At 39.4% G+C, this 17,032-nt stretch overlaps 1 protein-coding gene across 1 annotated transcript in view; it reads left to right on the top strand.

Annotated features, from left to right (window-relative positions):
- The window catches only part of HMCN1 (hemicentin 1), a gene marked incomplete at both ends in the record, with an annotated part of 184,042 nt that overhangs the window by 47,797 nt on the left and 119,213 nt on the right, over positions 1–17,032 (top strand). The window contains 6 exons of the mRNA XM_080348671.1: positions 76–182; positions 5,662–5,782; positions 6,324–6,587; positions 6,852–6,996; positions 11,120–11,241; positions 15,845–16,120. Of these exons, the coding sequence (XP_080204797.1) occupies positions 76–182; positions 5,662–5,782; positions 6,324–6,587; positions 6,852–6,996; positions 11,120–11,241; positions 15,845–16,120 (1,035 nt within the window). The remainder of the gene's footprint in view (positions 1–75; positions 183–5,661; positions 5,783–6,323; positions 6,588–6,851; positions 6,997–11,119; positions 11,242–15,844; positions 16,121–17,032) is intronic.

The following is a 17,032-nucleotide window of genomic DNA, read 5'->3' as shown; positions in this document are numbered from 1 at the left end:
TCTTTTTTTTAGGCAATGTTGTGTTTACTCCATACAGTATTTACTTAATATTGTATTTATTCCCTGTTTTTTTAGGCAAGCAGATCAGTAAAGGATCAGGACTGAATGAATTGCTAAATATTCACAACTCTGCAAAGGTAGTAAATGTCAAAGATCCAGAGCCTGGAACGTGGACAATTAAGGTAAGGTTATTACAGAAATCATGTATGACTTATGCCGTAGCTTATAAGGAGGCTGTATAATGATTCACTATATTATTTATCATAGATATCCATAGATGAGTTTGTGTTATAATGAATGTGCTTTCTGACCTGTGTGTTGTGACATATTCTAAAGACAACAGCATAAAATACTTATCAAGATGATAACATATTAGATTTTACAGTCTTTAGGTCATCCTTTTCCTTTGGATGGTAAAAGGATGAAGCGAGCACGGAATTTTTGGAGTCTAGTGAGCAGATGCTCTCTGTAAAGAGCGTGGGCACAGAGGCGCTTTGCATATAGTATGTTTGGAGGAATGGGAGAGGGAGATGACGTGCACTTTGCAGGCCAGAGGTTTCATTAGCAGGTTCTCAAAGTCAATAAATATACATTTAATTATTTAAATACTACAGTATGTACACGATTCTTTTTCATATGAGCGCTATCCTAGCACATATGGTCACAGAATGGACCCTAAAGGATTTGAAAACGCGAAGATCAACATGATTAGCAGTAATAACAAGAAACGATTGTTAAGACTGTTGAAATGGTCTTCTTGGAACTGACTATGGCCAGCTCAGACCACTTAGATCTAGGGCTCAATGGGATTTTTCTCTGCGTGACAGCGTGAGTTTAAACATTGCTTTTGGCCATGTGTTCCTGGGAGGACCATATCATGGTTGCGAGGCTCGTGGTGAACGAGATGTGTCACGCGTTAGTAACCTCTGAGAACACTTACGACCTGTTGCCACACGAAGAGCTGAGGGCTGTGATCTAACGCCATTGTAGCTAAAAACCTACCATTTATAGATCAATAAATGTATGCATAAAATAGATACAGATTGGGAACGGGAAGCTGATTGCTTAGACTAGCCTTAACCTCTGATATAGCAGAGATTCAAGTTAACACGCTATGTCAGGCCAAAAATTGCTTACCTGAAACAATAGTAGGGATGAGCGAGAGCACTTTTACTGTAGTGCAGTAAACTGGAAGATGAAGCTTAGGACTTGGCATAAGGAAAAGTATGTGCGAATCATTTTGTTTTGTAATATGTTTTTAGTCAGTGGTTCAAAATGTAGTTGCACCAGCTGTGAATGGAATGTCAAAACTTTAAGGAGTGCACTATTAATAAGATAGTATTTAAACAAGCTGAAGGACTAGCCCCAACACTGTTTTTATGGCTAGATGCTGATGTTTCGAAACACTAACAAATGACACTCTACTACCACGCCTTAAAATCTGTTTATGTAGAAATCACACTATTTCATTGTGTTTTGTGGACAGATTATCTTCAGACCAATAAAGCTGAATCTATAACTTGAACTAGTTTGTAGGGGGCAGCGTGTTGTGACATGTGCTTAGGGCGGGGGAGAGGAAGGGAAGTATAAGGAACTGTAAGGTTTTATATCATCTTCTTGACTCTGTTGTGTAACTGTGGCCTAAATTGACTCATGCTTTGCCTAGTTGTGTATGTCTCTAAATAGGTAAAGCACCATGATCCCAGCTTTCCTAAACTGATATGGAAATAGTTGTACTGGCATAGGCCCCTTACAACTGAACTACTCTGTTCTACTATATTCTCATTTTTGGAGGGGAAGTCACCCGTGTAAGGTGCCTTTATAGCCATTTTCACAATGAGGTGTGCGGAATGGATGCATGTTCCGTATTGCCTGTGCCATACGTGCAGAGGTAGTTTGAAAAAGATTATTAATTCACATACATTACTGTAGGAAATTATTGATACTGCTGGAGAAGTGGAACTAGAAAAGCATGTTGAGGTCAGCAGCTCTATGGAGAATTGTTTGAATGTCTGTCTGTGCTGCCAGGACCAGGAAAGCTGAAAAACCTGCTATAGAGACACGCTGGTGGTCTTAAAAATTGAAGTTGAAAAAAAAAAAAGTCTGGATCCTGCTAGGCTTAATCCATCAGACATATTGGGTAGTGAGCGAACTTTTCCTACAGTCAGTGCCTTAGTAGTCAACTCTGTTGCTTGCTGGAGTCTTTTAGGTTCAGCATGCAGTATAGGGAACGTTCAGTGCCCTCCAACACAGCAAAAGAGAGAGCAGACAAAGGAAAAGCCCTGCATGAGCTCTCCTGGCCCTGCTAAGTGAGCTGAGCCATGTGGAACCACTTGTGTATGCCTTCGCTACATTGCCCAAGCTTCTGGATTCCAGGAACTGCATAGAGAGCAGCTTGCCACCCTTACAGGCTCCCGGTGTAACACCCGGCAGAGCCAATAATCTCCCCGAAAGCTGGAGCTGGCGCTCGGCGTGGTGCGAGCTGCCAAGTGGCTCAGCTGGAACCGGCTCAGCTGGATGTGAACCAGGCCTTGCCAGAGCATCAGGCTGCTCCTGCACTGAGGGTTGTTAATCTTCTTGTGTTTTATTTTTTCTTTTCTAAGCTCAGTGTAATGCTGTCTCCAATTCTGTGGAGAATAAGACATTCAAAAAAGAGTTGAAATATTTCAGTTACTTGAACTTTTATAAGCAAACCAGATCTTTATTAGGTTTGTGCAAAGAGCTTATAGAGGTACTTATTACCTAGAAGTGCAAAAAGTTGTCATTTTAGTGTGATAAGTCACAGTTAGCTAAACAGTATTAGCTGATCATAAATCAGCTGGAGAATGTTCAGTCCAAGAAGATCCCACCTTAATCCAGAAACAAGTGTTAGTGCAGTTTCAGTGCTCAGCGAAGCCTTTGAATCACAGGTTGGAGCAAAAGAAAACACACAGTATGCAACCCAGTTGCCTGTTGTGCAGCAGGATGCCTCCAGTTGCCTTCAGGTGCTTCAGTTACGAGGACATCAAATCTGTGCATGCCTGTGTATTTTATAAACAAGTTTTCCTTCCAGTTATGCTGTACTACTCTTGATCACAGGTGAGCAATGACACAAAGATGAGGCTCCTCTCTCTGTAGCATTATCAGCAAACACGTCAGGGTTTGTACAGAAGGAAGGATGCTTCTTCAGGAAGGTGGTCCTGCTGCTGTGTGCGTCTTCTGCACCTCCAAGCTGGCTGTGCAACACAGCGGATCTGTGGTCCTACTGCTGAAATACCCACCAAGAGATTATAGGGGAAGGAAAAAAAGGAGAGGAAAAGCAAGGAGAAATCAGCAGAAAAACTTGGCTGTTCTTGTGACTGAGACAGATCTTTCATGGCTGCTGCTGTTTCCTTACGCTCTTGTAGCTGAATGCAGCTGGTTCGATGGGGTGTAACAACAAACCAGTGCAGAGCAATGCCTGCTGAATGAGCACGTTCCTTAAAGCTGAAGTATTGCCATCACTGTAAATATAGAAATATAACCATGCAATTAAAATATATATTTAGCCATTGTAGCTTGGTTTTTCTGTTGTGTGAAAATTAAGAGCTTTTTTTTAAAAGTGCATTTTTTTCATCTATTTGTTTATAGATATGTGCATTTTGGACAGTCTTATTTTGCATTATTTGCAAGACAGGAAAGCGTTTTTTCCTGACATCTGTGATAACCACCTGTTTGCTCTTTTTATCGTGCTTGCCCAGTGTGAGAGGAGAAACACTAATGTACAATACCAGCGATCAGTGTTACACTACAAAGAGTGAAAAGAGACTTGTCAAAGATATTAATTGGACACCAATCCTTTTGGGGTGATGTTTATTCTTAGATGTTTGCATAAGACTGCCAGCTCCTAACTGTGACAGTGATAGATGCATTTATTGTTAGTAGTAAATCATAAAAGTTTACAAGGTTATTCTATCCTTAAAAGTTCAAAAGTATCCAAAGGTCTGAATAATTCAAAAAGAGAAATAATTTCCCAATGTAATTTTCTATGAATTGTTTACTTGACTTTAGTCACCGAATTGGTTTTTTTTTGCACTATGATTTTAAGGCTGTGACTGAAGACGTAGAAAAAACTTAGAGAGGTTTAATCACACCATAAATTCTTTATACAGATGTATAAAGCTATAAAAAGAAAACTTTGCTGAATTTGTCTACTGAAATTTTAACTGCCAATTAACGCTTGATAACATGAGTTGTTTGGCACACTTAAATATTTCTTTGTATTGTCAACAGCTGGTTTATATAAAAAAGGCTTTAGTAGTGATTTTTCTGAGGTGAAAGGCTAAGCAAATAGAAGTTGTTTTAATCAGATACACATCAATTTGTCGTAGTGTCTAAATGGCTGTCCCTAGGCAGTTAGTTTTAAGAAACAACAGTGTAATTGAATATTCACATGCAGCTGTGTCAGAGGGTGGTTACTAAACTGAAGGAATTATGTATTTGAGAATGGATCACATAATAGTCCCTAGATGGATAAAGCTCAGTGGAATTGTTTCATTTTAATAGAATAATGTAATTTCTTTTACATTGCAAGTCTTGTGTTCTGTGTCATCTCCCTGAACAAAAACTTGGAGTAGGTTCTACTAACTGTGGGTTTGATCTTGGCATAATATATCTTAGATATCACTCTTCGCAGCCTTTTGAAGCTTTATTTTTCTCCTGCCATTCTGGGGTTTGTCATTGTTAAGTCTGTAAAAATGTAACTCCACGCTCAGTGGAATGCAGCAGGCTTTCTCCTTTTTCCCTAACACCTGTACGGTGTGGAACTAGGTGAGGATAAAAAGCCTTGGCTTCCCACGTACTCTTGGCAAGTAGCAGTTGTCCTTTCCTTTCTCAGCATGGAATGATAGAAAGTAACTTAAAGAAGATAAATCAAAACAATTGTGAGATTGAGGACTTGCATAAAAGCTACTGTGCCCTCAAACAACACAAAACTAAGGCTTTTCAAGGGTGGGTGGGAGTTGTTTGTGATTTGGGCTTTTTTGCTGATTAGACCCAAATGACAAGGTGGAGAACGGAGGTGAGAGGTACTTCTGCATCCTCCACCTTCCCACTGAGACCTGGGCTGGGAAAGACAAGAACCTTTAATAAACAGAATTATTGAGGTTGGTCTGAACTTGCTGCTTATTTCATGATGTGCAGTATCTGAGATTTTTGCATATGACTCACTGGTTAATTAGTTTTAAAAGGGAGCTTACTCATAAATAAAAAGGTAAGATAAATTATTGTAGCACTGGAAGCAAATTATATGTATATATGTTATCAGCAAAAATTGTAGACTTATTTTTCTGTTGACTTGTGTTTCAGTTACTCTTTTGTAATACACTTTATAATGGTAAAAATCCAAACTTCCAGTCAGTCTCCCATTATAATCACTGGTATATGACATGTAGTTGTTGATCTTGTGCGTCTGTGTTATGATTTACCTCACAGACAAATGGTCTCTTTTTCCTGAGGCTACAACCGTAGGGCCAGCATTTAAAGTAAAGCCTTATGAAAGGTGTTTTTACTTATCACTTTTGACATAAGCCTCATTTCTGGCTTGTTTTTAATGAAAGCTGAACTCAGTGGATGGATCAGAAACTTTGCAGCTCCTGAAATGCCCGTTATGCCACATGTTCTTTCTCTGGGTTGCTTTTGCAGACCTCGAGCAGCGGAAGGCACTCTGTTCGGATCACGGGCCTCAGCACCATCGACTTTCGAGCCGGGTTTTCTAGGAAGCCAACGTTAGACTTTAAAAAAACATCCAGCAGACCAGTGCAAGGTTTGTGCTTTTTTTAATTCCATGCTAAACAAGAAACATTTTCAGGCCCCCCAAATCAAGTAGAACTTTATGAGGATCTCTCTGAACTTTGTGACAAATCCAGGGCTGCTCTTGGTTGGTTTTTTTGGCCCTTAAATGTGTGAGAGCAGCAGTATTTTTTCATATTAGCTTCATTTTTTATATCCCATAAATCCAGATACTTTTAGCTAAGAAACACCTCAAAATTGCAACTTTATTGCTGTAACCTTTGGAGCTTCAGAAAAAGCCTTTGGCTCTGGGGCATGGTGAGCACTTAATAAAGAGGCTGCTGTTTCAGAAACACCTGTTGGAAATCAGTAATTTTAGCCCTAATCAGTGCCGTGTCACCTGGCACCTAATAAGGAGAGCACACCTTAGCCCAACTTAGTTTTTTGCTACTTAGGAAGTAAGAGCTGGAGTGGAATGGTGCATTCAGGGGTAATGGACCATACATATGGACTTTAACCTTTGTTTTAATTTTATTTTTTTTAGCACTTAACAAAGCATGTTTCTGTTGTTCTAGGGATTCCTACCTTCGTGCTGCTAAATACCACAGGGGTCTTTCTTCCAGCCAGAGTAGACCGAATAGAACTCCTGAGTATTACAGGGGAACTTCTGAAGACCTTGCCTGTGAAATATTATCCCGACAGAAAGCCCTACGGACTGTGGAATATTTCTGACTTCATTCCACCAGATGAGGCTTTTTTTGTTAAAATAACGGGCTATGACAGGGATGATTATCTTTTTCAGAGAGTTTCAAGTGTTTCATTTTCCAGTGTTACTCCCGGTAAGAGATTTTAACTGGCTTTGAATGTACGTTTGTTAGATCTGAATCGGTTAAACTTGATATCTAATGTCTTTTTCTAACTCAAACAAGTACTTTCTGTGCTGTTTTCTTCTAATGTTCAATCTCTAGATCATGATGGGCAAATTAGTGGTATTATCTACTAAATATGACTGAATGAGAAATTGAATTTCCTTTTAATAAAAGGAAAGATAAGATATATGTTTAGTAGCTATTAATCTTTTGGGGAATGTTTGCTTTCTTTAGATGCTCCAAAAGTTACAATGCCCACCAAGACTCCAGGATATTACCTCCAGCCAGGCTCTGTTCCTTGCCATGTAGAAAGTCTTATACCTTTTACTCAGCGTTTCACTAAAAATGGAGTAACACTAGGAGTGGATCAGTTCTTCAAGTAAGTAGTGAGGGTTTTTTTTTCCCCAATACTGTTTTATTTCCTATTTATATCCTATGATTTCTGTTTGTTCTTGAACATTATATACTGCTTATATCCTGTTACTTCTATTCAGTTATTTTTAGTGATATTCATTAAGGAGGCTCTATTATATGGAGAAATTTTATATATATATGTGTGTGTGTGTGTATGCATATATGTGTGCGTATGTATATGTGAGTGTGTGCATATATATATATGCATCTTTGTGAAGGATATACACTCTGTATGGAAGATAACATTATATGGTTCTGGCCAAAATCCCCCTGAAATGTGTGCTCTTAAATTATGGTAAACTGGATTAAAATGTCTAGAAGGCAAATGTTTTTAATTTGTGTTTTAAAAAGTTATGTGAAATAGATCCATAATTAGCTTTTTTCCTGGAACTCCTCCCCGCCCCCCCCCCCCCCCCCCCCCCCCCGATAAATAGATGATTATGGAACATACATTAATTTCCTTTGTTTTTAATGGCCTTTCATAGGTGCCTTAAAGGTATATCCTATGACATAGCCTAGAAAACATACTTCTCCAGAAAATCTCTCAAAACAGGAACACTTTTACTGAATTATACCAGAAAGCTCTTCAGATTTCTGCCTAGAAAATGGATTGCATGCTCTTTCTTGGTAGAATGAGATAAGAAAAAGAAATAAATAGAAATATTTATAAAGTCCATCTTGTAATTCCAGTAGTTGGAAACAAAAGGGTACCCTGTACTAGAAACCAGTGTCTAGGGTACCTCTGTTAGCATCTTGTAAAGCCTGAAGCACTTCAGGAGAAGATTGAAATTTAAGTTGTAGCATTCAGTCGCAGGTACGTAACTACCAAAATAAATGAAGTCTGAAGCTCCCTTGTACACTGTTGGCAATGTGAAACGCTGCAGCTCTTTTCTTTTTCTCTTAAATTTATGAGGTGTCCCTTACGCTCAGTCAGCCCTGGCACATATTTCACGAGCTGTGTCATTTTTTCCATTATTTAGTTATCAAACCACACACTTGTGTTCCTTGCTTTTCACATATCCAGCACCTTTATTATAGGGCTGCATTTTTCATTTTTGAATTATAGACTAGATGAATGAACAGATCCTCCAAGTTAATTTGACAAAATATATTTTAAGCCAAATATTAATGATCATAGTTAAATAGGAAGTAATTCAGCTTGTCTTGTCTGCATTTTATTAGTAGTGAAGTTCCATACAGGATTTGCCCGGCTTACTAATTCACTGCAGATTTGAGTTGTATTGTTGCTCTGTATTGAATGAGTTTGAACGAGTTTTATTTTGGTGACAAGATGTCATCTTTACTCAATTTTTTTTTAATACTTATTTCAAAAAGTAAATGCTTTATAAGTTGAATGTTGTAGTTCTAGTATGATAGTTGTCTGTGTGAAAGTAACATTAGAATAAATATAGGTTAGGCGTTCTTGAAGTGAACGTACTTTGAAAATGTTATTTACTTTGATTCGAGAGCTACTGTCAGCTGTAATAATAATTCCTAATTTTAAATGAGTAACATGTGTAGGAAAAAGAAGTTTCTGTAAATTGCAGCAGCTTTGTTTTTCTCGTTTTCTACATCCTGGGGTGGGTCTAGTAGGAGAACTTGGATTTTGATTAATGTCTTGATGCATTTCTGACAAGTTTGATTTAGGAGGCAAAAAACAGTAGAAAAGCACCTAATTCCAATGGGAAATTGGTGGGAACTGAGCACCAATGTGTCTTGAAGATCCATTCTGTATTATGAATGGCAGATGCCACCAGCCCTGCAAAGGGCAGAATCAGCAAAACTAACATGTGACATTCTGACAAGGAAGGTGATCCATTAGTTAATGAAAATAATAATAATAATAACTCTTAATCAATAGATATGTGTGGCTGTTAGTCTAGCCTAATATCTGATTTGCTAAAACGTGCAGAATATATCCCTCCAAACTATGTGTCCACTAGCGTAGCGTGAGTGGAGCTCAGGTTTTAGCTTGTTCCTGTAGCCCCAGGCTGCTGCTGGTGACTTCTTGGGTGACAAGATGATCTGGAGTGTGCTGGCTTATGGTGACCCTGAGGGGAGGCTGGATACAATGAGGATATCACTGTGCTCTCCACAGCAACTAATAACCAGGATGTGATTTAGTCTCCAGATTTTGCAGCTTGGCTAAGGGAGTATCTTTGTATTTTCCAGGCTGCCTAGATAAGCAGCTCGATCGGCAGGTTGCAGATACTATAAAATGATGTGGGTAAATAAACAATTTGATGCTGAAAGGTGCTGTATTATCCCAGTAACGCATCACAAAGAGTTGTGTGTGGTTACTGCTTTTTAGAGTGTGGGAAATCCCTCGAGGTGTGTATTATGCATTGCTGCCATTGTTTAAGTATTTAGTTTTAATAGACCACCACAGGTATCTGTTTGCTAAGCTTTTCCACTCTGGACACATTTCCTTTTATGCTTCCGTTCTCAAGGCTTCCACGTTTGACATCTGCTGTGTAGCAGAAATCAGGAATGAAGAATAGGATTGCGTAATTTCACTTTTAACATACTTTCCATGAAAAGAGCAGTTTCTCACTTTTTGCTCGGAAGAAACTACCTTATTCTTTAGCGTTGGCAATTACTGCCATTTCCATTTGCCAGCATTGTGCTGCAAAACATCATAGATTTGATATATGATATACTAGGTTATCCAGAGTAAAATCAGAAGTAAGAGAGAATGAGTAGGGAGCCATTTAAGGTTACTATAATGTCGTCTTCTGTGGTGTAATTGGATTGTCTGTCTCATGGTGCTACAGCATTGAGCTCCCATGCATATTCCAAGTGTCTTTCTCTTGTTCTTTCTGTGTCCTTTAAGGGTTGATAAATCAATCTATTCAGACAAACAAAAGAGAGACAAAGGATTTACTGATTTAGTGTTTTCCCATAACATGTCGATTACTTGCCAAAGCTATCACGGCTGTTTTAGCGCTCATCAGTTTTGTTTATATGCCATAGCAACAGGCCACAGGGAGCACTGGGACCCTGCAGAAGAACCACTGTTTTGCTCATATATGTCATCATCTGTGTGGCTGTTGCACCATTGGTTGTATAAAATGTGGGTTTGAATCTCAAGAAGCTGTAAGAGTGTCTGTTTTTAAGCAAGGCAGCCACCAGTTAATGTAGTTATACTTTTATTCTCTTCTTTAACGCTGCTTGTGATAGACACGTGTTATTATTGTCTATCAGTTTTGCCCTTGCTGTGATTTATAGAAAAACTCCAAGTATTTCTCTAGATTCTTGTTACATTATCTTGCTCACATCCCACCTTCCATGTTCAGCTTTGAATCCAGCAATTCTGTCTTTATATTTGTTGCACTGTTTATTTTCGTACAGCTAGGCAATCAATGCGCAGAATATTGGATTATTATAGTTATTGTTGGTCTGAAGTTCAGAGGTGCAGCCGGCAGAGCAGAAGTCAGAGTCGTCTCCATACAGATACTTCACATTTTGCTGGATTGTATTAATAACTGTTTGGGATGGAGGTAGTTCCTGTGGTTTAGAAAGTACAGAGGCAGCTGCCTGGGTGTTGTTATCTCGTAGCAGGGTGGATTCTGCCCTCTCCACTGTGTGAATCTTATTGTGCATTTACATATAGAAGGAGGGGGAAGTAGCCTATATCTGGTAAAGGACAGGGTCTCCTTTATGTGTAGCCCCTACCTGTTCGAGAAGCTCATGCTGGGAGGATGAACCGTTGTTCCCCTTGCTAGTAAGAGCCACAGGTTGGGTACCACATACCGGCTCTACACAGAAACTTGTCGGTGTTAAGGTATCTTCTCAAGTAGTAAATCTAACAACAGAGTATGAGCAGCTGCGTGAATGACTGCGAATACCGTGTGTGTGTGACAACTGTTAACACATGTTAATGGCATATTTGTAGATGTGCAATTGAGATGTTCTGCAAAACTTGTATTTCTTAATGCTTATAAAAAGCCTGACAGTGTATTCATCGGAGGGTCTGTGTTTCCTCTTAAATACTGTAGAAATCTCCTGTGTCCGTAGGCAGGAATCCAAGTTCACATACCTCTTGATTCCTTCAGGAATTTAGTGAGTATGCTCTTTTCTTCCTCCAGAGAGTCGTCTAGTATGAGCTGGGAAATTGCCGAGGTCTCCTTGTCTGACGAAGGCTTTTATGAATGTCTGGCAATGAGCAGTGCAGGCACCGGCCGTGCGCAGACGTTTCTGGATGTATCAGGTGGGTCCTTGTCCGTCCTTCTGTGCTGAAACACATAATACATTGTGCTGGAACACTTCACAGAGATAAATGGCACCTGGGACCAAGAAACTACACTATCGGTTCTAAGTGTATTTTTAATTAATGAGTTTTTTCTCAGCCACATACACAAATGTTCTGAGTTTTATTCAGCACACTGGTTTTGAATGTTAACACTGTAATAGTTTTAATTAGTTCCTTCTGTCAGGGGCGCTTGCAGAATAGATATGGCCTACAGAAACAGAAGTTGAAATTTCAGATTTCAGTTCTCATTTTTATTTTGAGCTGTCGCAATGTGTGTTTACTTGTTTGTATGTATTATTGGATAGACAAGGAATTACAAAAGTTGCATTCAATAGTTTTCTGCATTTTTTTAAAGGAGATGCGCTAAATTGTTGGAAATATTTTCTCATATATTAACTTGAATTTTTAAAAAGTGAATAAGGTGAAGGAAGTAAAATTGAGGAATAAATCAGACTAATCACAAAGATAATTTTGAATAAACAGTAGCATTCAGTTGCTAGGCCCAGATTTGCTAGCAATTACTACCCATCCAACAGATGATTCTAACCACTATCTATTGTGGGTTGTGGTTTGTTTTTAATTTAAAATGCTCCTAACTTCATAAAAATCTCAGTTTAAATGGCAACTAGCTATAGCTTTCGGTGATTCTATGAATAGTGTCATCCTGGTCAAGCTTTGGACACAAAAATTTGGAGTCAAAGAAAGGGGAGAGAGTAAATTTAGTCTACATTGCTTGTGTACTGTGTGTTGACTGCAGGGACATGGGGATGTTGGTTATTGCCTGCAGATGATGATGTTGAGAGTTCCAATTGCAGATTGGCTAGAAAAGTTTCCAAAGTAAACCAACAGGCTTTAATTCACAAAGTTAATCCTTTTATTCCATCAGAGGAATTCAGTTTCAGTAACTGTAAATCCAAGATGTAGCTCAAACACAGATGGAGAAAACATAAAACCAGGTGTGGTCTTGATCTGCTTCAGCAGCCAGTAGAGGTTTTCTACAGGAAGATGACCAGCAGCAAAAATTAAGAAGAAAATCTTATTTATGTCACGCAGAAGTGTAAACCGTTGCCCTTGGGCAGGGAGGACACTGGAGCTGTTAATTTGCAGTGGCAATGAGGATGGTGGAGCTCACAACAGTGATTTGAGTTCAGCCTCAGGGTTTCATATAACTGCTTGTTGTCTTGTATCTCCTGTAGTAGGTAACCTGGGTTAGTTAACCTGGATTATGAATAGTAGAATCACAAAACAGTTGAGGCTAGAGGGACCTTTGGCAGTTACTTAGTCCAACCCGCAGCTCAAAGCAGAACTGATTTCCAAGCTTAATTGTGTTTTTCAGACGCTTGTCCAATGAAAAGTTGAAGGTCCCCAAGGACAGAGATTTCACAAGTTCCACGAGCGGCCTTTGGTGCTTAACTGCCCCCACTAGGAAAATATTTTGCCTGTCTAGTCAGAATTTCCCCTGCTGCATATTATGACCAGACTCTCGTCCTTTTTGTTTGTGCCTTGAGAAGACTCAAATTTTGTATTCTCTAAAACAACCCACTCAGCAGTTGAAGAAGGTGACTATATGTCCCTTCACCTCTTTCCCAGGCAAATATGTTTTGCTGCAGTGTGAGCAAATCCAAAGAAACCAGTGTGATATTGTTGATTCCATGCAAGGCAAAGTTTGTAGAGAAACAGCTCTTACACCAAGTGGTAAATTCGAGGAGAGGAACATCCTTTTAGTCACACAAAGTACCTGAGTAGAATTGAACAGTAGCATCACTAATTACCAAGCCCTCACTTTAAAGTGCTGCTTTATCCTTTGCCTAGGACACTCCTTCAGGCCGACAGGGTATTCCCCTGTTTGGTACAATCCATGTTTTGGAGGACCAGAAGCTGTTATATTCTGCACCAGACATTATGGGCATAGAGATTGTTGGTCTGGAAGTTGCAATAAACTTCCTTATCACTGAGAAAACTGAAAGAGAATCCGAACTTTTTTCTTGTGATATGGGTAGCGCTTGAAAGTCAGGAGTGATGAGAGGGGAAATTCTTGTATCCTCTCATTTACAGAGCACTGAGAGATCGGCTGAGACCAGCTCGCTATGTAAACATGAGCAATTAGTTCTGTTTTGAGCCATGCAGAGGATTAATGTGAGAGAGACACTTTGAAATGCTTGTGTACAAATATTTGGAAGAAAATTACTTGAGATTTCTTCTTTAAGCAGAGTAAACAATCTTTTCAAGTATTCTTACTTTGCTCAGCTGACAGACAGTATATCACAGATAATCCATTTTGTCAGCTGCTGTGTGAAAGGCATTGGAACTGTGTCAACATTTGCTGGTTTCAGAAAAAGCAAACACTTGAGCTTGTATTTGTCTCGCTCGTATTAAATCTTTAAAATGGCAAATGGCTTGTCGGCTTGTGGAAGCACCTTAACTGGAGTGCTCTGGGTACAGGGGATTCTACTCAGAGCTTGGTTGGGGGATGCTGTGTGTGCACTCTTGTGGTAAGAAGCTGGTGTAGTCCATCAGACTGATATTCAGAAATGGGGATTTGAGTCCTGTGCTGGCCTTCATCGCTCTCTTTTCTAAGCTTAAGTAACATACTTGGTGATATGCCCATGGAACGCACTAGGAGATTTGTCATTTCTTCCAAACAAAACAAAACCTAAAGTGCAGAGGAGAAACTCCATTTTCAATAAATAAGCAAGTCTAGCTTTTCTTGCCTCTGCATGTGTTAAAATACACAGTTTTGGTAACAAAAGTGGTTGCTGTTGGGGATTGTGTTTCTGGGGCAGCAGAGCTGCACACCCAGCGTGTGAGTGATTCATTGCCCTACACAGATCGAGCCCAAAACTTGTGACCCTCGTCTGAGACTCCACAGGAGACTTGAGTGAGGAGGAGTTATGGCTGGCCCTGAGCTTGGGAGTGACTTTCACCCTTAATAAATACAGGCTTTCTTTTTATTCCTTGTTATTCTTGCTTTTCTTAGGATAATAGTTTTTTTGGTGTATACTGATAAAGATGTGGTCTTGCTCTAACAGCTGTCTTATTTCTGCTAAAGCATCCCACTCAGAATATAATTCAGTAAGAACCAGTCTGGGGAAAACTAAATGGAATTTATATATATATATATATATATATATGTTTTTAGTGGGAATTCTTAAAGTGATACATACTGCATTTTCTTTCTCTAACATTGAAATGTTACCTCCTTTATCAGTGACATCTCGAGAAGGATCAGGATGACTGCTCCTATTTTACGCATCTATGGTTTCAAAGTTTAATTCCAGTACAAAATTATTGCAGCTGCTTTCTTCCAGGAGTGGGATAGATGAAGGATCAAAAGTGTGCCAATAAGTAGAGTGGAAAGCAAATAGTAACAAATAGTGGAAGTTACAATGAAAAATAGGATACGAAGGAAAAAATAATAAAATTGGTACCTAAGATTTGAGTGGAAACTGTTAAGGGATCTTTTAAGTGACTGCAGCTCCAGAATGGAGAGGGAGTGAGATTACACAGAGTTAAAGATTTAATAAGACAGGACAGAGTGTGATGATCAGGCACAGGCCTTGGTTGGACAGGAGTACTGATTGGTGATGTTTTACATGCAACAGTCCCCTTTTATGCCCCTTTCTGCCTGTTCCTCCCCAATTCACTTCCCCAGCATATTCCTTCAATGATTTGCTTAGTTCAACAGCATCCCCCCACATATCTGGGACCCCAGGTTTGTGTCCTTAGCAGTAGAGAAGTCCAGTTTGGCTCCTCTTTGAAATGATGCTTGTAGCTTCTTGATAGCCCGTCAATCAGCATGATAAAGTTTGTTTCTTGTCATTGTTTCTGCTGTTGTTCATCTGTCAGGTCTGTGTCTCCTTATACTATGTTTATTACCTCCCCTTTTCCTTATCCCACTTGACAAGGTCCTTGATCAAATAAAATTAAGGGAACGAATCCTCTATCCTTCTGCATGCCCTTATAGAAACCATCATGGAAAGAACTTAATAATTATCCTTAGAGCAACTGTTGACTTGGTTTCATTGTTGCTATTAGAAGACCTTGCTAGCAGTGTGTTTTTCTTTCATACACAAGTCTGTAAGAATTTAGTGTGTAGCTCAGATTCTGTCACGCGTGGTCACACCTCAGCCAGAGATCAGGCGCTGAGACCTGGTGGTGGTCCTATCTCTTGTCTCTTCCTTCTGGTCCTGTGCTGCTCTCGTCTCTTGGTGGCTTCTCCAGTGCTAGATGAGCTCAAAGAACATAGTGCTACATCTTCTCTCATACATGGCGCGATCTTCATCCTGCGCAACACACTGGTTTTGACCTAAATCAGCTGTGTTCTTGTGATCTAAGTTCCTGTTAGGTAGTTTAGCATCAGGGAACGAGGGTGCTGCTCTGGCTTGTGGCTTCAGCAACGTGAAATGAAACTAAATATTAAACCAATATTACCTTATTTATTTTTAACTTTTTTATACTACAGTTGACTTGAAGCCGTTCATCCAGAATCCACAAATGAAGCAAAGACTCCCAACCCTTTTTCTTTTATAATTTTATTCTGTGTTCTGTTCTTTCTACACAGAGCCCCCGCCCATGATTCAGGTTCCTAATAATGTCACGGTTGTCCCTGGTGAAGGAGCCATCTTGACTTGCCTCACTTTAAGCACGGTGCCTTACAATCTCACCTGGCAGAGAAATGGCTGGGACGTGAGGCTTCAGGAGCCCCTGCGAATAAGGATGATGAGCAACCTGTCCTTAGAGGTGAAGGCTGTAAAGCTCACGGATGCTGGCAAGTACAACTGCATTGCTTCCAACGAGGGTGGATCTACCACAGCATCAGTCTTCCTCACGGTGCAAGGTAATGAGGAAACTGCACGTTAAACTTACTCTGTCATGGTTTATATTTTCTTTATCTTGTGAGCTGTCTTTCTTAGTAACTTTTGTATTTTATTTATGCCTATTGATAAAAACACTCGGAGACTGACAGAACATTATGTAGTTCTTTCCTGTTTTAAAATGGCAGCAAACAATACTAGTGCTCATTTTGTGAAACTGTCGTGTGCTTCTCTGAGCTGTGGTTTGAACCTCCTCCTCTAACTGCATATTTAGCTATTCTACAAGTGAACGGAACCTGAGTTTGTTTTGGTGTGTCTCATAAAGAGCAGAGCACAGGAATAGCTGCATATACCGCTCCCCAATATTTGTAGTCAGCTTCTACTTTAAGAATATTTACAGGCTGGCTATGTGGATTGTTTTTTCAATGAACCTATAACTATAGTTATATATGTGTAACTCAACTGGTAAAAGTTTCTGTGTTCATCTGGATTATTTTATATCTCTGTAGCAGAATAGTACTTCTAATTTTTTTATGTGTATTATGTTATTGTATCTGTTTTATAGTGACAATCAGTACAACCTAAGAACTAATCACGATTTTATGAAGGGATAGATTTTATGAAGGCAAGGGCTTTAGAAGTATCTCAGAACTGAAAGCAACAGCATGGGTGAGACCAGACCATGCTGTTGCTTCTCACCAGGAACAAATTTCAAAAAAATATGTATAAAGCAGTAATTTGTCTTGGAACTAATTGTTTTAAAATTTGAAAGTACTGCAGATATCTCTCCATTTGCCTTGGTCATGAGGAGGTTTGAACTTTTGGGTTAGAGGATGCAGAACTTAAACTAGTTAGAAAACTATTCTGTCTACTTGTTGGTGACTCTGACAGGATTTCTGCTTGCTGATCATGCCAGGTCATTGAATAGCTCCGTT

Source organism: Nesoenas mayeri (genome assembly GCF_963082525.1).
Source record: "Nesoenas mayeri genome assembly, chromosome: 8".
Taxonomy (NCBI): domain Eukaryota; kingdom Metazoa; phylum Chordata; class Aves; order Columbiformes; family Columbidae; genus Nesoenas; species Nesoenas mayeri.
This window is presented reverse-complemented; position numbering and strand designations above follow the sequence as displayed.